Source organism: Camponotus vicinus, unplaced genomic scaffold (assembly GCF_025532165.1).
Source record: "Camponotus vicinus isolate PSW18456_S1 unplaced genomic scaffold, iyCamVici1.0 SCAF_10, whole genome shotgun sequence".
In the NCBI taxonomy this organism is placed as follows: domain Eukaryota; kingdom Metazoa; phylum Arthropoda; class Insecta; order Hymenoptera; family Formicidae; genus Camponotus; species Camponotus vicinus.
Genome location: NW_028141946.1, coordinates 276,642 through 299,924, shown reverse-complemented (window position 1 = coordinate 299,924; position 23,283 = coordinate 276,642). Strand labels below are relative to the sequence as shown.

The 23,283-nt window shown below is 33.4% G+C and overlaps 2 protein-coding genes across 6 annotated transcripts in view; both read right to left on the bottom strand.

The window, feature by feature from the left end:
- The window catches only part of Nab (NGFI-A-binding protein homolog), a 27,007-nt gene extending 11,672 nt beyond the window's left edge, over window positions 1-15,335 (bottom strand). For 4 of the 5 annotated variants that reach the window (XM_083079197.1, XM_083079196.1, XM_083079199.1 and 1 more), the window contains exons 1-2: window positions 15,204-15,335; window positions 8,926-14,362 (exon numbers count right to left, since the gene is read on the bottom strand). In XM_083079197.1, coding sequence (XP_082935323.1) covers window positions 8,926-9,238 — 313 coding nt within the window. In that variant the 5' untranslated portion in view covers window positions 9,239-14,362; window positions 15,204-15,335. Of the gene's footprint in view, window positions 1-260; window positions 473-8,925; window positions 14,363-15,203 lie in introns of those variants that run through there. The other variant, XM_083079200.1, reaches the window with a different exon arrangement.
- Window positions 14,311-23,283, bottom strand: Girdin (protein girdin). Its single transcript, XM_083079195.1, has 23 exons — window positions 22,730-23,283; window positions 22,516-22,598; window positions 22,091-22,400; window positions 21,895-22,008; window positions 21,595-21,782; window positions 20,240-20,321; window positions 19,992-20,170; window positions 19,782-19,908; window positions 19,577-19,694; window positions 19,142-19,476; window positions 18,620-18,901; window positions 18,445-18,551; window positions 18,171-18,362; window positions 17,935-18,082; window positions 17,673-17,855; window positions 17,288-17,575; window positions 16,980-17,180; window positions 16,750-16,895; window positions 16,493-16,585; window positions 16,318-16,381; window positions 15,903-16,011; window positions 15,709-15,809; window positions 14,311-15,582 (listed from the first exon to the last, which is right to left on the bottom strand). The coding sequence occupies exons 1-23, from the start codon at window positions 22,784-22,786 to the stop codon at window positions 15,325-15,327; spliced, it is 3,765 nt and encodes a 1,254-aa protein (XP_082935321.1). The 5' UTR covers window positions 22,787-23,283; the 3' UTR covers window positions 14,311-15,324.

The window sequence follows — 23,283 nt, the reverse complement described above, 5'->3', positions numbered from 1 at the left end:
ATTGTAATCAAGGAAGGGTTAGGTAAGTTTTTGTCACCCCGCGCGCTGCCCCTTTCTCCCTCCCTCCCTCCAACCCTTCTCCTGTACAAAACATCGGGCAGATGGACTGACTCGCCGTTCGAATCTTTCCCTATCCCCTTTCTCCTCTTCGCCGCGCGCTTTACTCGAGCTACTCCTCAGCCTCGTTCCTTATCCTTCGCGTCCTTTTACCCCGCGCTTCGCTACAGCAGCCCCTTACACGCCCGTTCCTCTTTTTATACCTTGTGCCACTTTGCACCACCACTCGTGCGCGCCTGTCGTTCCTTGGCCCCACATCCTTCTCCTCTTGTTCTCTCTCACTCCTCCTCTATCTCTCGTACAATGTTTCTTTGTTTTCGTCTATTTCGCTCTCTCTCTCTCTTTTGGCTCTCTCATTGCTTCCTCAAACCGCGCCAAAACTCTTCTCTCAAGGCGCTCGAAGAACGACTCACCCCTTGAAAAAATATGTATGGAAGAAATAAATTATCGCTCGATAAATCTAACGAGAAGCCGAAAATGTCAAAATGATAAAAAAAATATACATGAGAAAGGAGAATCGTAACAGATATTTAAAAGATCATGCGCAAATGTGTGAATTATGGATCAATGAAATTGGCGACATTTTCGATTAATTTATTAATTTTCAATATTACATGTCTTTAAAAAGATTATATTATAATTATAAAAAATATCTCTAATATCTTGTATCAATATGCTTCTACTTGAGAAGTAACATAATGCAACTCCAAGTATTTATTCTTTGGGAAAAATTATTAAAAATGCATAGGTACGTATTTTATGAATTATAAAAAGAATTGAAAAATATATCGAGTCATTAATTATCGGATGCAAGTGACATTTGTTATTCTGTTTTGTAGATAGACTATTTATTCTTGTTAAATTCTCTCTAAACGGTTTCCCAATGGAGGTCGTTTAAAATCGTCATTGGCATTGGTCGGATGTACGATCTTAAGTCACAAGGGTGCGGCCCATGTCCCAACCCCTCTGTGAGGGGTAAACCTACTCTATCTTACGTCACACTTTCTCCGATTGCTGTTGAACGGCCCTATTATTTCGAGGGTAAGACGCGCCATTTTAAAGACATTATCATGAGACGTTTACTATTACTATCTTAAAAATATTAAGGCAATTTAAAAAATTTAATTATATTTATTAAATTTTTCTAAGCATTTTTCGCACATCAAATTTTGAATACTTAAAATAAAATGCAATTATTTGATATTAATCCAATATTTACGCAATAATGGTCAAAAATTCAAGATAAAAAGAGATTTATAAAAAGAGATGTTTCTATATATTTCTTATTTATCCAACAAGTTTTTCAATTGATATAAACACAAGTTTAAATATTATAAAATTTATAATCTTTGCTATACTTAGTTTTTATTAACTTTGACATATACATTAAATATGTCAAGCAAAAAATGCACGATAAAATGTAATATAAAATAATAAAAGAATTTGGAGGTTAATTTAAGAATATCGGATTTTGCTAAAAATTATAGTCTGATCAAATAATAAAACTAGATTTCTCGGCATTTTCAAGAAAGTAAATCAATTATACGTATAATTATGGATTTTTAAGAAATCTTTTGTATGTTTCGAAATGTATTATTAATGACAATACTTATAACTGGATAATTGTTTATATAATTTTTCACATTATAATAATATCTCATCAATATCTTTATTTATATTAAATGTATTTTTTCAACAATTTTTTAGCTTTCGAGTTTAATTATATATACATATATAAGTCTTCACTGTATAAAAAGAATTAGTTTTAAGTTCAATGTTTTTATTACTATCATTATATTAAAGAAAAACAAGATATTTGTTTAAGCAATAATTCATTGAAAATAAAAAGATGCGTTATTTCAATCTTTATTTCATTGCTCTCAAGTTTTATAAGAGACGCACGTACACGCGTATAAGGAGAAAGAGTTTTTTTTTATTTAAATAAAAATGTTATTGAGAAACTATAAAAAGCCGGTTTCCCACAGATCTCTTTTGAATAAATGGTTTTTTTCTTTTACGGAAGACCCTTTTTTAACGTAGAAACGAAAGGGTTAGCCGCTGAGGGGTTCTTTTTTTCAAAACGAACGAGCTCATCACCTGCGGGAACTAATCGACGTGTCCATTGTCAACGTTAATCTGTATCTACACCTGTAGTCAACTAGGCGGTCCAAATCCTGTCATCATTCATACGCGTTTATTTCGTAAATTAAGAATGTGTCAGCAATCGCGAATCAATCATTAATTAAATTACAAAAGTAAAAAGTAAAAATATGTATCAAACAATTTTAAATATCAAATGGAGAGGAAAATTTTAATAAAATATAAAGTAATAGAGTTGGATTATGGAGAGAAAAATTATATAGTACAAAAATTACTGTACAATATATTGTACGCTTAAGTCAAATGATTTCTCTCTCCAACAGTGGAAAAAATCTACAAGTCTACATTTTTATATAGGAATGACGCGATCGAGATCGTAATCCCTTATCAAGATGAAACGAGTAATCGTGCCACTTGAAGGAAATGACTGATCGTGGGATACTCTAGAAAGACATCGTCCTTCATCCCGACGAGCGAACGTAATATCTTCGCGTGTGACTCATGCAGATCGAACGGCCCCGAGTATAAAACGGAGAAAAAGTTGCCCCCGTCGTCGTCGTCGTCGTAGTCGTCGTCGCGGGGGCCCCCACGGCGGCAAAAACCGAAAGAACGTCCTCCACGGGGGCAAAAACTCGACGGGAAAGGAACAGAGAGGACGTAGCAGCGCACCGGAATTCTTCCCGAGGCTTCCACTTTTTTCTCCCTTCTTCTAACCGGTTCTTTTTTTTCTGTGCCTTCTATCGCTCACTATCTCGCACTAAAGGACGATGATATGCATATGCGACGAACGGAGGGGAAGATGGAGAGTTCGCGGGTCATCGGCGAAAAGCCTCGGATGGACTCCGAAACGGATACCAAGAGACGCGGGCGCATCCGAGCATCGCCCTGCCGGATTATCGCTTAGAACAAAAAATGCGGACAAACGGGGAGTCTCGTCGCCCTTTGTCCGATGGGGTGTGGAACCGAAGCCCGCAAGCCTTTTAATTTATTCGCGCACCTAGACGCTGTGGGAACTGGGAACGCGATGGGCGTCGTGCGTATTCGAGAAACGCAAAAGAGAAACAAAGCGCGACGCGCTCATGAGAATAAGGGATGATTGTTATCTATCATTTGCATGTTCTCAATATTTACCCCCCTCCTTAGTATATCGAATAAATTTTCAAGTATCCAAAAAACGAAAAAGTACGTGAATAAAAATGTATTTTAAATAACGATAGAAAATTTAAATTAAAACTATATCAATAAAAATCTTGTAGATAACATATAAAAAAATAATAAAGTATAATATAATAAATAAACTGCGAAATATAATAAATAAAAATAAAATATAATGAATAAGAAAATTAATAAAAAAGTAAAACAATTCCTGAGATTAATTGCTTTCATAAAAATCATAAATAATCGAGATTTATTTGCCCAGGCAGATGAAACGTCGCTGTTGAAAGAGCGAGGAGACTTTGCGGCTCTCGCAACGGTCGGTCAGCATAAGATGTACAAACGGAAAGGCGTACCGTCCTCGTCTTTGTACAGGAACCACGAATCCCCCATTCATATTCGCCGCTCGAATTAGGCGCTTATTCGAATGCAACCACCCACCGGTCGTACCTTGGCATCGCGATCGTATTCAGATTAGGTTCTCCGGAGGATTTTCTTTGATTCCGGACCGCGAACGGTCGTCCACCGGGCGTGAACGTACACAAAACCCGGAGCGATTCGATCAGAAGGAGAAAGCCTCGGGATAAGCAGCTGCGTTCCGATTACGTAAGTTAGGCACGCGCTATTATCATGTCACGCCAGTTTTACATCGCGTTGCGTTTATTAACCCTGGAATCGTAATGTTTCCGGAAGTACCGCTACTGATACGAATAACAAATTTTTCGCATGCTCGAAATATTGCAGTTAAATGTCTCTCTTTTCATTTCTTCTCTTACGATCGACACTGTGCAGCTCTCTCCTTGCTTTTTTAAAATTCGTAACAAATAAGAAAAATGTTTCCAATTTTACAATATAAAAAGGAAATATTTGCATGGCAATAAAGAACGCATCGACAACGAAAAAAAAATTAATATCAATTTTATATATTTCTTTTCAATTTTTTTCCTAAATTTAAACATGTAACAAAGTACATTAAAAATGGTATTAAATTTTTTTTGTATTAAATTTTTTGTATTAAATTTTTGTATTAAATTATATTAAATTTTTTTTCAAAATTACATGCACATTTAATAATTTATATGAATGTGGAATATTGAGATATATTTTTCTTCAAAGTATCCGATAAAAATAACGCAAACGCGAGAAGAGCTTGTATAATGAAAGGAACATAATCGAGAAACGATTATGAAAATCTTTATCGCCAAGTGCAGGAAGGGGGTGGCGGGGTGGGGGCGCTATTAGGGTGAAACATTTTTCGTAGAGAGAAAAATGGCTATAAAGCGGCAAAAGATAAGGTGAAAATATTAATGAGCGAACGTCCGTAATGAGCGCATTAATGTCCGACATGGCTCTATCGGTTGTAGTCTGGTAAACGAGATGAATCATTCGCATGTAAATTCTGATGCAAAACTATTATTAACATTTTCAATGTTACGTGTATTAATATTAAACAAAAATCTAAAATAAATGTTGGAATTAATCACTTTCAGAAATCTAAAATAAATGTTGGATGGAATTTATCACTTTCACATAACGATATGTTAATATCATTATGTTAATTAATATTGTCTTATTATAGATATAAAGTAACATTGAATATAAAAAAGCATCTCAATGCTAAAGGTAATTAAGAACATATAAAAACAAGTTTTCTTGGATGCGATTAATCGCATCGCGCGTTCGACTCGACTTTTTTCTCTCCCTTTTTTTTATACAGAGATCCGCGTGCATCGACGGCGCAAATTTTCCGATGTTGTAATGTGTACCTCGAGAGAGAATGCGAGCGAGTGGTCGACGCCGAGAGAGAGTGGCCGAGCTCTCTTATGCCCGACGCAAAAAAGCTACGCTCGCCAAGTTTTCTTAAGCGAAGGCACGAGTACACGGCAAACTTGCCGCAAAAAAGCGAGAGCTTTTTCGCCATCAACGTGCATCAGCGCCAGCAGCGCCGGCGTCGATATGAGCCCCTTTTTATCCCCTAGAAAATGTATAATGTCGCCTATCAGACCGTCGTGTAATAATAATAACGCGGCGCATAATTATAGCGTAACTCTTTCATCTGTCTTAATAATCTCATACGTTGAAAACGTACATGTCTGTCCAAAAATGATAACATGATAATCGTAATAATTACGAGTAAAAAAAATTAAATATCCATCAGTGCAAAGTGAATAAAGATGACGTATACAGATGAATATACGACGTGAGATGAAAATGACGAATGTAAACATCTTGGAAAAATGTAAGAGAGAAAGTAAGATGGAAAGAAATTGGAGATATAATCGAAATAATACGAGTAAAAAAAATTAAATATCCATCAGTGCAAAATTTAAATGACTAAAGATGACGTATATAGATAAATATACGGCGCGAGATGAAAATGACGAATGTAAGCATCTTGGAAAAATGTAAGAGAGAAAGTAAGATGGAAAGAAATTGGAGAAATAATCGAAATAATACGAGTAAAGAAAAATTAAATATCCATCGGTGCAAAATTTAAATGACTAAAGATGACGTATACAGATAAATATACGGCGCGAGATGAAAATGACGAACGTAAGCATCTTGGAAAAATGTAAGAAAATAAAATGGAAAAAAATTGGAGAGAGAGAGAGAGCATTGGTTTCTGTCGCAATTTCGTCTTTCGCAGAAATATCGCGGGCAAAACCAGGCGCTTTTTGCCACGTACATCGTCACCGTCGTCGCAGCCGATGGTACATAGTCAACACGCTTACATGACCGCGCCGGGTCGGCCGTTTATAAGAAATCGGCAAAAACGCAACGGCGCAATACTTGCACGCCGGCGGAAGAAACTGCATGGTTTTGCGCCGACATGGCCAGAGCCGTGAGCCGTGAGCCGTGAGTCACAGAGTCCGAGAATCCGAATATTAATATTTAAAACACGATCGAAACCGATTACAGATCTATATAAGAAGCTTTACGGAAAAATAGAATATCCCCAGACTCGCTGTCATCGCGCGCAAAATATCGATATTGCCGTCAATGTCGATTGTTGACGCCAAAAATGAAACGTCAAAAGAGGCCAAATAACGTTGCGTATCGATACCTCGTCGATAACATCGAATCTTGCGAATAAAATGTGTATCTCGTGAAATATAACTCGCGAGATAAAAATATGATGTTTTTAATGAGTATGTTTTTGCTGTTTACTAATTACTCGCTTCGCTTGTTCCCGCTTTGTCACGCTAATGTTGCTAGTAGAAACGGTAAACATTTTCCGCAAAAAGCGTCAGGGGCGTTACATAGTATCGTGTTGTGCGATATGCTACTTTTAATCATAACGCTTCTATGAAATTATACCACTTTGGTTTTTTTAACGATACCATACAGAATAATATATAATTATATCTCGACGAGAGAGAGAGAGAGAAAGAGAAAGCTTCCGTCAAATCGTACCGCGGTATAGTTTGAGAGAACGACAACAATAGCTAACCGACATTCCTCACCGAGGTAAAGATCGAGAAAATTGCGAAAGCGATAAATAGCGCTGCAAGAAAGCACGTCCCAAAGAATTTTCGAAACAAGCGACATATCGAACTCGGTCGAGCGCTTTTTATCGCGATGCACCGAATCGCGCGGTAAAACGCTCAAAGTAGACGAAGAAGAGCTCGTCCGCAGTTTCGTCGAGATGGAAGAAGAAAAATCTTGTTTTTCTGACGCGAGAAAGAGAGAGAACTGCGAGCTTTTTGTCGCCGGCATGACTCATCCAGTTTTTCGACGAGAAAGAGAGAGAGAGAGAGAGAGACACACACACACACACACACACACACACACACACACACACAAAAGCGCGATAGCCCACGATAGCTCCTCGGTCGAAACTTCTTCGCTTCGTCGGTAACTGCTGGCGATTACGTTTCTTGCGTAAACCCAGCGGCGAGAGAGCAGCATTTGCGATCGAAATGCGACTCGCGCGCACGCTTTAGAAACGAGCTCGCGAATATATGAGTACAATAGTGGTCCGATCTACAAGAAACGAGGAAATAAACTCATCTCACGGCTAAATCCCTTACATCAGAATCTAGCGAGTGACCCCCTCAGTTTCTCCCTTAATAAATGGAGCGGCAAATACTTTTGGAGCATTCATAGCTCCTTTTGGGTCAAAATACTGTTGAATTATCTTCAATTCCGAAGAATAAGAATTTTGAAGTTTACATCAATTTCTTTTAATTGCACTTTAGCAAATTAATGAAAAACGAAATGCTTCGGAGGGCTATTATCGCGCTGAATATTTCTATCAATATTTAAAATATTTAGAGAAAGTCATTTTTATTATTAAATAAAAGATGAATCAAACGCACAAGATTTCACCCAAAGTTATCTCAAATTTAGACAAAATATAATCAAATCAAAGTTTATATTGAGTATAATTACTAATATAATCAAATTAATAATTATTTATATATTCGATAATTAACAGAAATAATTCCACAAATTTAAAATAATCATTAATCATGACTAAATAATCTACCAGAAACTGATAAATACATTTATAAATATATATATATATCATACCAAAACTTAACTTACGCATGTTTATATAATGTGTGTGTATAACTTTTTTGAATAGATTAAAAAGGATTCCGAACATATTATTTTTAATTATGCTAATATAGAAATATAAAATAATATTTATTTGCGGTATATATATTTAAAATAATTGACCTCACACACATCATATGAAATGTGTTCAACTTTATACAGTCATGCCGTATGTTTTTCTTTATATGGAATTAAATATTTTTTTTTAGTTAAATGGTTAATAAACGTTTTGTATTTCAATTACTTCTTCTCTATTGACTACTTTTTTACAAATGCATAAAACATAATTGTAATTATGATGTAATATGTATAATTACGGATACAATTAAATAAACTAACTATAAATGTCTATAAATTCTCATACAATATTTATACGATGAAATAATAGCCAAATGCGTGTGTCGAAAATTACATTTTATTTTATTGCTTTTTTTTGTATTCCATATTTATTATTTAATTGTTAATAAAAAACAATTAACAATATTCGTATAAATTTTCGAGTATTTTAAAATCGCACATGTGTATGTATTATGTCGCGTATGTATATGTATATATACACACACGTACACATGTGTACACGATTTAGTCAAGCATACATTTCGTTATTTTTTTAAATAATAGAATTAAAAATTGTTTCGAATAAAAGTTTTGTTTAAAATCTATATAATGTGACTTCAATTTTAAATTAATTTTCTTTAAATATTGTCCACGTGACAGTTTTATTTTTAAAAATTAAATAATACATTTATTTTACTACAATTTTACAAGGTATTTTATGACAAATTCGATAACATGCAATAAAATAAGATTTTCAATAATCGTTCATAAAATATCACTTGTGTCGCTTTCAAGTACAAATGGAAAAACAAAATAACCATTATTTAAAAAAATGAATCCTATTATTGAAAAAAAAAAAACTCGAATATATACGCTTAAACAAAACACGCTGCATAAATTTCACACGCAACGCTATTACATCATTTACACGCGATTAAATCATTTATTAAATTCCTGATTAAATCGCGGCGAATAATAATTTGAAAAACAACTTACAGGTGCCGTTGACATTTCTGCTGAGTATCCTGGGCACGGCGGCGACCGACACGCCGGCCGGCTGTTGATGGTTGCCGGGAGGGTTGGCCACAACGACGACAGGATTCTGCGAGGCGCAGGATGCGGACGCGAGCGTCGCGACGACGTTCGCGCTCGTTCCACCGTTGCCGTTGCTGGTAGCGGTGCTCGGCGCGGAAGGTACCGGCGAGGGCGTCGCGACGCCTCGCGTCGCTGCCGCCGCCGCCGCCGCCGCCGCCGCTACCGACGTCTCTTCCGCGGCCGGCGCGGCGCCGACCACCACGCGCGCGTCCATCGCGGCCACCGGTGCTAGCTATGTCCGCGGCACCTGCTCACGGGACCGCGGTGACCACGGGCTTCCAGATCGACCGCCTCCGGTAGCATCCAACGAGGTGCATTCGATCGCCGCGCGTTTACGTCGGCCTCGAGAAGAAACGAAACGTCGAGCGGACTCCTAAAGATCGTTCCCTCGATCGCGTTATCGCGTCGCGCGGATCGCGAGGATCATCGTCGCGCGAGGAGACGACGTGGGGTTAAGTCGTGGCGAAAAGAAGAAAATGGAAAAAAATATCGCCAATTTTTTTCTTGGGACCTTGGGAAAACAAACGAGGTAATCGGTCGCGTCGAGTCGCGGAACGACCGGAATTACCGCGGAAGTGGCGCGTGTATGAGAGAAAAAAAGATTGTCACACCGTGCGGGACAGCGACACCGACGCGTTTCGTACGCTGGCGCGGGACACATTGCGCGCCGCGCGACGAATACGCGGCGTATCTTTCGCGCTGCCCCTCCACCCGGCGCAGGCGCCCCCCTCCACCCCTCCGCGGCGCGCCGCGGTCTCCGAGATCTGTCAAAGCTAATAATAACGCAATCGGGAGATATTGGACTCGTATATAATACTACTGTTAACTTGATCTATGAATGACAGGTTATAAAAACTATAGAGTAATTCGTCGTGAATACAATTAAGAAAGAATGTATGTGATTCTAAAATAAAAATATATCAAAAATTTAACTTTGAAAGAATTAATTAATCTTTTAATGAGTGTAGGAAAATATATAAGATATATGCGTGAAAGAAAAAAAAAACTGTGAAACGGACATCCCATATGTCATGGACAAAACAGTAAACAAGAATGATTGCGTCAATAATTGAGAAATATATATATATATATATACACACACACACACACACACGAGTACCGCGTTGTTTTTGTTTATCCTTTATATGTACGTTAATTATAATTATAATTTTAGAGCATTGACGGGGAACTTGAAAACAGAAAACTTGCAGAAAGAGAGAGAGAATTTGTTCTTCTAAATGTGTGAAATAACGCACATTAAAATTTAGAGCTTTATATTAATTATTACATTACATTTCGTATAATACTATTGACATTGAGAAAATAATCTTAATTCCTTTGAAGGACATAGTATTTTAAATATTTCAGAAAAGTTTAAATCTCTCAATCATTCATTACTGAAATTATTGTGTTTATAAGAATTTTTTAATTACATTTTACGAAAATTTAAGAAGAATTATTTTGCATTTTCTAGCGAATAATAATGAGCTGTTTGATCAAAAACACATTAATAAATACACGAAAATTAAAACGTGCGTCATGATGCGTCCTAGAATCAAAGAGCAAAAACGCAATCTCTACTTTTGCCCGCGACGAATAATTAGCATCATTGCCCGACAGCTCGTAACCCTTGCCAGGGGGTTAAAATCTAGCTGGGGCACGCCGATTCCGCGACGAGCCATCGGAGCCACGAGAGGCGTGGCCGCGCGAATCGGCCAGAGATCGCGCTCCGTGCAGGCTCCAGGGCAGCATAGGACAAGGGTCCATAGGAACGATGCGAAAACCGTCACGTCTCCCCTTCATCTCTCCTTTTTCGCTCGTCTTACCGGTGTCGTCGTGGTATACATAAGCTCCTCCCCGGCTCTCGTCGTGGCTGTCATAAAAACGCGCCCCCTGCGCGCCTCGTGACGGCGGGGGAATGAGGGGATGGAACGATGGGAAGGGCGCGTCGTAAAAACCCATCTTCCCTCGTGCCCCTTCCTCTCTCCCTCCGCGCCCTTGGCTACTGCACCGTGCAACCCCTGCGAAATATACGCCTGCCTCTTTACCCATCTACACGCGGAGAAACCGACATTTTTGCAGGGTGGTGCCCGAAATCCTCGGCATGTGGTTCCCTGTAAAATATGCGTCCTACCCCTAAAATCTTACTTTTTACTCTTTACTTCTTTCTGCGTGCGTGCATCTTAGGGTTTGAACGTTGAAGAGTCGACACGAGGAGTATAAGAAATCGCGATACAAAATGTTTATCAAGATAATTCTCATGTCTTTGAGATATAATGCCAAGGAGTTTTAAAATTGCAATTTTGAAACATAGATAAAAAAACGTTTCTCTTTAGTACGCTGCATGCATTAAATGCATACATCTGACATGTAAAATATAAAAAAAAACTAGAAACTATTGTATCTTTCAAAAATATACAGTATAGTATTATATAAATTGTATACGCATTTAATAGTATTCGGAAATTACCTGTACAAAATTGATAAAGCGTATTCTTTAATAGTTTTCAATTTAAATTATTAATATTTTGAATATACATTGTCACAAAAAAGTGATTTTAATCACACTTGAAAAAAAAATGATTTTAAATTCAAAAAATATCTATTGCACAAAACTTTTCTATCACAAGTTTCTCCGTCTCTTTCTCTCTCTCTCTTTTCCCCTCACCTCTTCCTTTCGTTCTCCAAAAATTCACAATAATATAATGTAGTCGCCTTCTCGAAACATAAAATTTTCAGAAAATCTCGGTTTTCTCTTGAAAATATTTGCCCTCTTCTTCTCTCGACTCCTTCTTTTAACCATCCTTCATCGCTTCTCACCACCGCGAACTGTTCTTTTTCCTCCTTCGTCGACATCGCTGCGATTCTTTTTGCCGCCATCCCCTGCTCTCCTCCCTTATTTTTGCTCTCCCTCTTTTTCCCTCTCGTTCATCCAGAGTACGTTTTCTCCTCCCTGTGCCTCTCCTCGCTCCCTTCCCCACAGTCTTTCTCCGGACCGGTAGGAAAAGCGCGCGAGAGACTTTTATTTTCGCACGTAGAAAAAGCAAGGCGGAAAGGGAGGTTTTGCTGGCAGACCGTTACTGCGAGGCGGACGTTTTTTGCGATAGCTTCGTAATCCGTGAAAGGGTGAGAGAGCGCCGGTAGAAACCAAAGGCGTCGCGACGCTGGCTCGCTCGCTTATTCGCCATTTGCATAAAGCGATACCGATTGCGCGTGCATTACAAGGTGAATGTACCGTGAATTCTTATTAGATAATTTCACTTTTCCTTTTTATTGCTCCATTATTCATACAATACCGAAAAAGAAATAATTTTGATAACGTGAGAGAAATATCGAGAATATAGAATAGAATTGTCTTATACACAAAGCGTTTTCGCGAGTATAAAAATATTATTTTATACATGCGTGCATGTTGTGTGTACGCGTGCGCGCGTATGTATATTTTTTTATCAAAAATATTATTTCATTGTATATTTATATAGTATTATGCGAATTCACAGCTCTGGAAAATATCTCTGAAATGATCTGTGATTTTTTTTTGTTCTATAAAAAGTATTAATATAAAATAGTATTAATGTAAAAGTATTAATATAAAAGTACATGTATTGAATGTAAAAAGAATTAATTTATGCAGAAATACTAAAGTAAAATAAAAAGATTGTGTCATGTCTTTGAGCAATTGTAATTATAATAAAATTGTCTATTTCTCTCTTTATATGAAAATTAAAATAATTACTGAAGAAAAAAGTTATATAATGCTAAATGTGCGATATAAATACGAACCTTAGGATATCTTTGCGTCATCCGAGAAAAGAGGAAAAAAGTGCACGAAACGTGCTTAACGAAGGAACATAGTTCCTTGGCTGGAAAATATGCAAATTTACACGAGGAGCCTGAGAAACATTTGGAAAGGGTCGCAATGGACAATTTTTTGACCAAAGCATACTAATGCTAATAGCAGAAAAACCGACAAAAAATGAAGGGGATAGGCAACCGGTGAACATTATTATGCGTGAGATGCTCGACTGAAATGCCGTAGATGATCGCAGCTGTTTCATTTCTCGCAAAAGTCACCCGGGCTCAAAATATCCTAAAGATAATCTTATTTCGAGATTCAAACATTTTTTTCAATAGATATAATTCTGATTAAAATTACGAAACGTTTTTAAATTATCAACATACATAATTAACAATTATGAATTAAAGATGACTTTAATATTAATATTATTATTATTATGTAATAACTTAACATAATTATTAATAGTTTACACATTCACTCCAGAATTATAATTATAAATTTATCGCTATAATTGTCAACTTTTGATTGATTAAAAGACGTGGATATAAAATGTTGCTGTATATTTTTTCCGAAAGATTTCTGAAATATATTTCTAGAAATAATTAACTATTCATATTTTTTACGTATAAACAAACATATTTTATAATTATCAAAGAATTAGAGGGAAACCTTCTCATCATAAGAAAAAGAGTTTTTATATCTAGAAAATATATTTGAGAATCATACTTACAATAATTTTCTTGACGTGCGTTACGCTATGTTTGATAATGTGCTCTTATAATACTGTTAGGATACATTCGAAAATCCTATCCGTAATGTAAAATAACATTTAATTAACTAATCAGGATAAAGAAATCTTTGCCCCTTTTGTTCTGATTTGATCAATTAAATGTTATTCTACCTCATGAAGAATTCCCAAACCTTATAGAAAACGACCGACTCTTTCGAATCGTAAATAATTAATTTAATTACGATATAGGATGTGCTCGGTAACGCTCATCATCGATCGCATGTGTCAATCGATTCCACTTATCGCTGTTACGTCAATTTACGTCGTGAGATGTAGAAGAACAAGAAAATATCTTGATCATCTTAAATGCTTCTTTTATTTATCATGCGAATTGTAATTCTATAGATTATATCACGTATCGATATTATATTTTATTCTGTAGGAGAGAGAAGACGCATTAAAAAATAATACTCGAAAATGGCAAGAATATACATTAAAAGATAAATGTTATTCATGCTATATCAACTGGTAAATATTCATCTACATTCTGTTGCGTAAAACCGCATAAAACTTTAAAGACACGCAAAATGTATGTACTACATATATATATATACTCGTGTAAAAACGCACACAATTATTATAAAAATATAAGTTATCAAAATGTAAAAAATTATATAGCAGCGCTTATACATATATCGTAATAAGAGTCGAACGATAAGAGGTAATCAGTGTAATTGTAAAAATAAATGCACGCTAATGCTATTATTCTCAGTACAGTAAATTCTTGTCTACTACACTAGTCTTGGCGTCTACAAAAAAAAAAAGAAAACAATTTTACCTTATATTTCTAAGAATATAAATTTAAAAATTTGATCTATATCAACAGCAGATAAATATGTAATGGATGTACATTAAATAGTATACAATTTTAGCAATGTACAATACATATTATATAAAAATTGATGAGCATATACAAGTATCGTATATGTAAATATATGTATACGTATATAAAAATCGTACATGTAAAAATAGAACCAATTAAATAAAATAAGCATTAAATAAAATCGAGCACACTATTGTTAATTATTGTGACTTTGTTATTTTATAATTTAACAGTCATTCACGAAAATAATTCATAAATGTTTGAATAATATATTACATTCTTCCAATTTCTCTTCTACTCATGAGAAAGAGAAAGAGAGAGAAAGAGAGAATACAAAGAGTAATATTTCTTATCATAAAGCTTTAAAAAATTAGGATTAAAAATAAATAAGATTAAAAAGAAACACATTATGTGGAAAATTCTTAAATTATGTCAATGATAAATACTTATCATCAACTTATCTTAACACAAACAATTTTTTTAGGAACTCGTAGGCATTCTACTCTTAAATCTATTTTATAATTTTGCAAGCAATGCATCTAAATATACGGCAGTTCATTTACTAGAGAAGAAATTTACTTATAAAAAATAATTGTTTAGTATCATAATTTTTAATATTTTACGATACTTTTGAACTTTTTTAAGATTTTACGATATTTTTTGAACAAATACTCGCGTAACTTTTGCTCTGTTATAGAACATAAAATATGTGTAATTAAATGAACAAAGAAAAATATATATATCAAAATTAGAAAAAGGATACTTACGTATATTTTCTTGCAAATTCCTTGTAAAGTATGAGAATGTACATACGAAAATACTTTATATGTTCTTTCCCTCTTTCCGTCTCCAATATCTTAGTGGAAACATCGAAAACAGTGTGGAAATTTATACACAACCGTATTCGTACCATATTGGACTTCCGGTCTTCGGTTCCTTGTCAACGGGAGCTTCCGCGAGTACTTCATCTCGTGTTGCGTCTTTCATCGGAGTACTGACGTTTTTGGATTCATTTATGACTGCCGATACTTTATTATAAATCAAAAAGGGTCGAGACTCAACTTGTGTTTCCGATTTTGTATTCGTCTCCATCGGTACGGCGTCGTTTCCTTGCTCCTGGAAGGATTCGCCTAGCAATCTGTCCGTCTGCATTTCAATGATTATCTTAATAAATACTATATTCGATGCAACGAATTTTAGTATTGTTGTATTTTAGTATTGTTGCACAATAATTGCAAAACAATAATAGTTATTATTATTGTTGCTGCTTACGGGTAAAGAAGCGGACGATGGCGGAGAATCATCGTTATAATATACCGTTCTTCTGGTACCAGCTTGTCCAAGTGCATCTGATCCGAAAACTCTACTCGGTCCTAATATTAGGTATAAAAATAGACTATATTATTGATATCGCCTGATTAAAATTATTGAATTAAATATTTCTTTTACTTTGACAAATTATTTACCAGGCAAACGATAATCATCAGTACTTGCATCGGAATCATTCCAGCCTGTATCCGACTCGTACGTTTTACTGTCCGATTGTTTGGAATCTTCAGCCCATGAGCGTCGATTCTAATAAACATGTTTTACATTCCATTTTCGGTTAATCCATATTCAAAAATAATTATATAATAGATATACACACAAATCAAGCAGCGAAATAAATTGACGAATAAAATTTATATTTTATATTTTATGTGAAAAAAAATTGAAATTTATATTTTATATGAAAAGAATTCGCGCAAAGTCAATAAGTAGTGATAAATAGTGCACAAGTATAAATTTATATAATATATAAAAATTCCTTACAGTTTTTGGAAGAATTTTTTCATGTACATAAATATTCCACAAGTGAATAATCATTATTTATATAATCACCTTATTAAGGAGCTCCGATCCAGCTTTTCTGACTCTACGAACTAAACTGGCCCCAAAACCTTTTCTATTTTAGAAACATACATGTTAGGCAAAAAAAATTGTACCTTACATATAATTTAGACAGAAGATATATAAAATAAATAGATATATAAAATTAAATATTTACTAAACATACTTTTTGGTAGTGCAACTGTTCAATTTTCTATAGTGCTCCATAATTTTGTCTTCCAACTTTTCTTTTTGTCTATATAAGTGATTAACCTTATCCCTGCAACACACGCATCAATATTTTTTAAATAAATTGTAAAACAAAGAAAATTAATTAGTGAAGTGCAATTAGATAATGAAAATATTTGTAAATAGCATCTGAAAAATTTGAAATATTAACTTTTATATAATATATCAATTTAAAAAAAAAATTATTATACTAACGCAAACAATTTTTCTTCCATATGATAATGCTCTTTATCTTGAAGCGAATGAGTTAAAAGTTCGTGATATTGTGCAAATAATAAACTTATATGTTCCATTAAGGAACGTCTGTCGTTATCCAATCCGGAATTCATTTCTAACAGCATCTAAAAAAGCATACATTGGCATTTTTCATAAGACTAATCAATAAACTTGATTTATATACTCGCACGACATAATTATGTTCGTACATCACATCGTTCATTAAGATTATTGACTTCTATCTTCAAATCCGAACATTGTTCATCTTTGATGCTAAGTTCGCCCTGCATTTCAGTTTGTTTTAGAGTCAGGCGATTCACCTCGATTTTATTCTTTCTGTAATCATCTTGCAAACTTCTATATTCCGCTTTCAATCTTTCGCTTGCAGTGTATAAGTTTCTAAAGTCGTCCTAAAAACATTTGTGCTATTACAATCTATATACTGTACATTTATATCGATGAAACAAAGTATACGTATAAAATGAAACGTTTCATACAGTTACAAATAAATATATACCTTCAACTTGGAATGCTCTCCTCGTAGATTATTTAAGCTCTTTGTGTTATTAATTAAGGCTTCCCGTTCAGATTGCAATGTTTCATTTTTCGCTTCTAGTCGCTCGCAAGTCTCGCGCAACGTTCTACTTTCATTCTTTACATCTCTTAAATTCGATTTAAGGACATCCCGTTCGCGACGTAGATTCTCATATTCATTATTTAATTGTTCATGCAATGATTGCAAAGTGTTCTGATCATGAAGTAACGCAGAATATATATGCTGTTGCGTACTGCGTTCTTTCAAAAGCTAGATATATAAATATAATAATCACACAAATAAAATTCACATAAAATTACAAGCGCAATCGTAAAAATGATACAATAATTAAAAAGAATATAAATACTTCTTCTTTCTCCGCGACAAGTTGCGAGTTTGCCAGTTGTAAAGCGGTATGTTGCGCGGTTAGTGAATTGCTTTGCGATTGTAATGTTGTTATGCGGACTTCAAGTTTCGTATTCTCAGATTGTAATTGCTCCATTGCCGTTTTAGACAGAGACAACTTTGTTTGCAATTGTTCCAGTTCTTGCTGAAAATAAATAATAATAAAGTATAAGCAGTAAAGTACATTAATATAATTTTTACATCTTTTAAATATAAATATATACATTTAAAGGTTCCATCATAGTTTCTAAAGTCTTATTAAAATCGCTTTCTTTTTCGGTATTGACTATTGATTCTGATGTCGTTTTCTCACTGCTTTCTGATATAAATGATTTTTTAATGTGGTTTATTACTTCTGGTGTTTGGGCAATTCTACAACAAATTTACATGCATAATATAGATTGCAACAAAATGAGAAAAAGAAAATTTTTTTTAATATAAAATTTTATTTTATTCATACCTTTCCAATATAGTTTCCAGTGGTTGGGACAACAATATACTATCGCTAAGGCCAAGTTTCTCTAGAACTGTGTACAATTGTTGATTGCTCAGTTTTTCTGCTACAAGATTAGACTGAAGTGTCTCTAAAGTTTCTCTATCAATTGCAGCTCGTGAATCAAGTTCTTTGCTCGATCGTTCAATTTCCTGCAATCTAAAGTTCTCTCGTGATATTTATTGGGTTATTAAACATGACAATAATTTACTTTATAAATGATAAATTTCTTTAAATGTACCTTGATATTTGTGTAAGACAATCCTGTAATTCCTGCTCAAGTTGCAAGATCTTTCTCTCCAAGACTTCTATTGTATTTGCTGCTTTATCTAAAGCTACATCTTTCTCCTAAAATATTATTCAAAATTATTTATGCAAAATATGCTTATAGTACAGCATGTGTAGATAATATTTACTTCAATAATTTTTCTGCATTTGTAAATATCACGTTGTGCTGCATCTTTCTCTTTTTCTATTGTTGTTAATCTTGATTCAAAATCAAGGCATTTGAATTTAATATCATTGGCATTATTCGCAACGAGTTGCAATTTTTCAACTTTTTGATTTGTCATTTCCAGAGTGCGTTCCAACTCGTCATCGCGTTGTTGCACGCTCTCTAATAATAATTGAACACGTTGCTTTTCTTTTACTGCTACATCATAATTTTTTTCTAATTCTGTCATTTTTGCATGATGAGTCTGAAAATAACAAAGAGAAAGGCAAAGTAATAATAATATAAGTCTGTCATTATTGTATCTCAATAATATAAATATTCTATCTGAATATTATTTATATAATATAAATAAATATTGTATCTCAATAATATAAATATTCTATCTGAATATTATTTATATAATATAAATTAATATTATTTATATAATATAAATATTCTATCTGAATATTTATATTACAAAAAAATATAATTTGTTTTAACATACTTGGATTTCTTGTTGTTGTTTCTCAAAAGAAGCTCGTTGATTTTTAAGGGTGTTTTGAAGTTTTTTATTTTCTTCTAACGCTTGCTTGCAAACCAATTCCAAATCCGAATTTTGTTGCGTAAGTCTTTCTTTATTATCGTTTAATGATTCAATCTTCAATGAAAGCTTCTTTGTCTCTTTTTCCAACTCCAAAATGCGAGACGAATTCTCATAAAATGAATTTTCTTTCAATGAATCTATCAAAGTGTTTAAACGACGATTTTCCAATTCTAATTTTAATGCTCGCGTCTGAGCATTACTCGTTAGTTGTTCAGACAATCTATTATCAGCGTGTACTAAACAATTTAATAACATTTAATCTTATTTATTAATAATAATAATAACAACTTTGTTACTTTATAATATATCTCAAGACATACAAAACTTATAGATCACCTGGTTCTTCAGAATCACTAGATCCTGCAGCTTCACTAGCAGCAGCTTTTGTTAATTGATGCAATTGTGTATTTTCCTCTACAAGTTCTTGATATTTTTCTTTATCAGCAGCACGTTCCTGAGAAAATTTTTCTTAATTTGTTATATAATTCTATGTATTTTCTATTAGACTGATAATATTGCAAAATGTTTTGAATCTTCTTACCAATGCCATATCATTAAGTAACTGCTTATATTTGATGATTTCAGATTCAAGTTCCAATACTTTATCTGTCCTATTTCTTGACAAACTTAATTGTTCCTCAAGCATTTCTTTAGTTTCCATTAAAACTCTTAAATATATACAATGAACAGTTTATAACAATTATTTTATTTGTTATATTATTAAAGTATTACGAAAATGAAAATATATTACTTATTGTCGTCACGTAACTCTTCTACCCGAGTTTTATAAAATTCAATATCTGTGAGTTTTTCTCTATATCGTGCTACTTCTATTTCTAAACGATCCGCTCTATCTGCTCTTTCAATCACAGCATCCAATTCATCCCTGTAGGATTTAGCAGTACGAGCTTCGTGCATTAATTCTTGATGCTAAAATATAAAATATTTATACATTTTATATAAACTTCTCTACTGAAAATATTACTTAATACATATTACCTCTTGTTTTAATTTTACAAGCAATGCTTTAGTATGCTCCAATTCTTCCTTACATTCAAGTAAAGCTTCCGTTTTTTCCTCCCTGTAAAATTATTATTTAAATACTGAAAAAGTTAGCATTAAACATTTAATAAAATGCAATTAAATTATAAACCGGCGAAATGACTCGTACAAAAATAAGAATTAAACAAATTTTCTTAATTTTATTATAAAAATATAGAGTGTCCGGAAAATCGCCCGCAGTACTTCGGGAAGTAATTCGGGACCCAAAAAGAAGGAAAAAAGCTATATAAACATAGGTCCGGAAATAGGTCGTTTCCAAGCTATAGCCACTTTTATGTTAAAAAATCATAATTTAGTCCGCTTGACATCCCCCTTTTTAAATTTTAAATTTAAATTTTTAAATTTAAATTTTTAAATTCAAATTTCTAAATTCACTTTTAAATTCAAATTTTTAAATTTAAATTTTTAAATTCAAATTTTTAAATTCAAACTTTTAAATTCAAATTTTTAAATTCAAATTCAAATTTTTAAATTTAAATTTTTAAATTTTTAAATTCAAATTTTTGAATTTAAATTTTTAAATTTAAATTTTTAAATTCAAATTTTTAAATTTAAATTTTTAAATTTAAATTTTTAAATTTTTAAATTTAAAATTTTGAATTCAAATTTTTAAATTTAAAAATTTGAATTTAAAAATTTGAATTTAAAAATTTGAATTCAAAAATTTGAATTTAAAAATTTAAAAATTTAAATTTAAAAATTTAAATTTAAAAATTCAAAAATTTAAATTTAAAAATTTGAATTCAAAAATTTGAATTTAAAAATTTGAATTTAAAAATTTGAATTTAAAAATTTGAATTTAAAAATTTAAATTTAAAAATTTGAATTTAAAAATTTAAAACGATGTCAAGCAGACTATAAATTACAATTTTTTTAACATAAAAGTGGCTATAACTCGGAAACGACTTATTTCGGGACCTATGTTTATATAGCTTTTTTCCCTTCTTTTTGGGTCCTGAATCACTTGCCGAAGTACTACGGGCGATTTTCCGAACACCGTGTATAAATTGATATTATACTTTATTTGTAAAAAAATTTCTATTATTAATTATATATAACAAGAAATTCAATAGAAATGTATAATTTGATTATATTAATGCATAATCAAACAATGATCCATACACTTTTGTATTGATAATTGGTTTTTTCAACAGATACAATCGACGAAAAATACTCATTCTATATCTTTTAGTATATATTTCTCAAGAGATTATTTTTTTGCCAATTGTACTACAATTTACTAAATGTCCTATAATTAGATGAGAAGAAAGTATTTTAAAGGAAAAACATACAATTCTTGGCGCTGTTTCCGAACTTTAGATTTCCAATCGGCCAACTCAACTGCATAATGATGATTATCTTCTCTTTCTGCTTTAGTAACAGGATGAGATTGTTGTATCTTACTCATTTCTTCAGATTCTGCACTGATAGAGGAATCATTTCGCTCAACACTATCATCTAGCGCTGCATCTCTCCATTTCTGTTTTTGTTATATGTAATGTTGTATAAACAATTAAACAGATGCTTTCTTAAAAACATGAATAAAAGAGTCATCCATTACAAGTAATTATAACATTGAGACAATAATATACCTCTCGATATAAATCCAATTCTTGAATCCATTTCTTGATTTGGGCAAATAGGAAACCCATATTTGCATTTTCCATAGCGTCTTGCGTAATGACTATATCTTGATGATTCGTCACCTATACATCACAAATGTATCTGTACATTATTAAATAAATTTTACTAATAACACTTTATTTAATATTTTAGATATTTTAGCACCTGTTTAATGCAATCTACTATCGCAAGTTGCGTGTCAACATGTAGTGTTTTTATGTTAGTAATAAACTTCTCCTTATTTGGACATTGGACGGCACATCCAAGAAGTAGCAAGAGTAACAATTTCATATCTGCTATATACAATTCCGGTTCCTTTCCTAAATTTGTGACATCGGGTAATTTTAAGATCAAGTGATCTAGCTCCTCCTCGTAAAATTGCTTCATATTTTGTACTATAGTCTTCAGGTTTTTCGTACGAATAACAGGATTGCCATCGGAAGGCACTACTTCGTCATGTAGTGGTTCTGGATTGCTATAAATATAACGAAAAAATATTATGTCTCACTTGAAGATCATATTGTTTTAATGTACAAGTCTATGTACTATATAAGCCAAATTATAATTCAATCTTCTTAATATACACTTACATTTGCAAGAAGACATTATGCAACAAGACACCATCTGCTAAATCTTCATAATTAATATTAGGATCTTCCAGGCAGCTAACAAACTATTGAGATAAAAATATGCAATCAACATGTCATGTAATATAACCGAATCGATATTTAAATATACAATCTGATCGTATTCTTTTCGAATTTATTCAAACATCTGAAATATCTTTCCAATCGGTAGACTTACCCAAGTAACCAACGGCCCGGTCAAGAAATCGTCAATCTCCAAGGAAGCCATCATCATACTTCGTACAGAATAATCGTGTGGTTATCATTTGAGGATTTCGTTGATATTTTTTTTCTTCACGAGCACCGTCATGAAGAAATTGGAGCTGTCGAAGAGTCGTCGAGCAATTCTTCGTGATGTTTCTCCGTCAACTTGTCGCGCGATTCGCTTTCGTAATGTTGTATATGATGTCGTGTATTCGCCGCTCGAAATAATTCCTCAGGATTTATCAATCGTTCGCGAAGAAGGTACACTTCGCGAGTGTTTGGAGGCTGAAATCGCTGCACAATCACACAGAGGCAGAGAACAACCGCGATCAGCTGGGGATCATCGTCGCGCCTTCAATTTCATCACTTTCGCGCAGAAGGAACGCATTTTTTATATACACTTTTTCAACCGAGTCAATGTTTACTCTGTCACAAATGAATAGAATGTACGCCGATATGAGACAAAAATCTTGGCGATTCTGACAGTTTTCACAACAAAGCAACAATATCGCAAATAAGTAGGATGAG

What these genes read in the sequence shown, in the direction of transcription:
- Girdin (XM_083079195.1), bottom strand. Translation starts at nt 22,786, where the DNA reads ATGATGATGGCTTCCTTGGAGATTGACGATTTCTTGACCGGGCCGTTG. An exon ending in CCGGGCCGTTGGTTACTTGG is followed by an intron (nt 22,599 to 22,729) that starts GTAAGTCTACCG and finishes TTATCTCAATAG; the next exon opens with TTTGTTAGCTGCCTGGAAGA. An exon ending in CATCGTCCGCTTCTTTACCC is followed by an intron (nt 15,583 to 15,708) that starts GTAAGCAGCAAC and finishes ATTGAAATGCAG; the next exon opens with ACGGACAGATTGCTAGGCGA.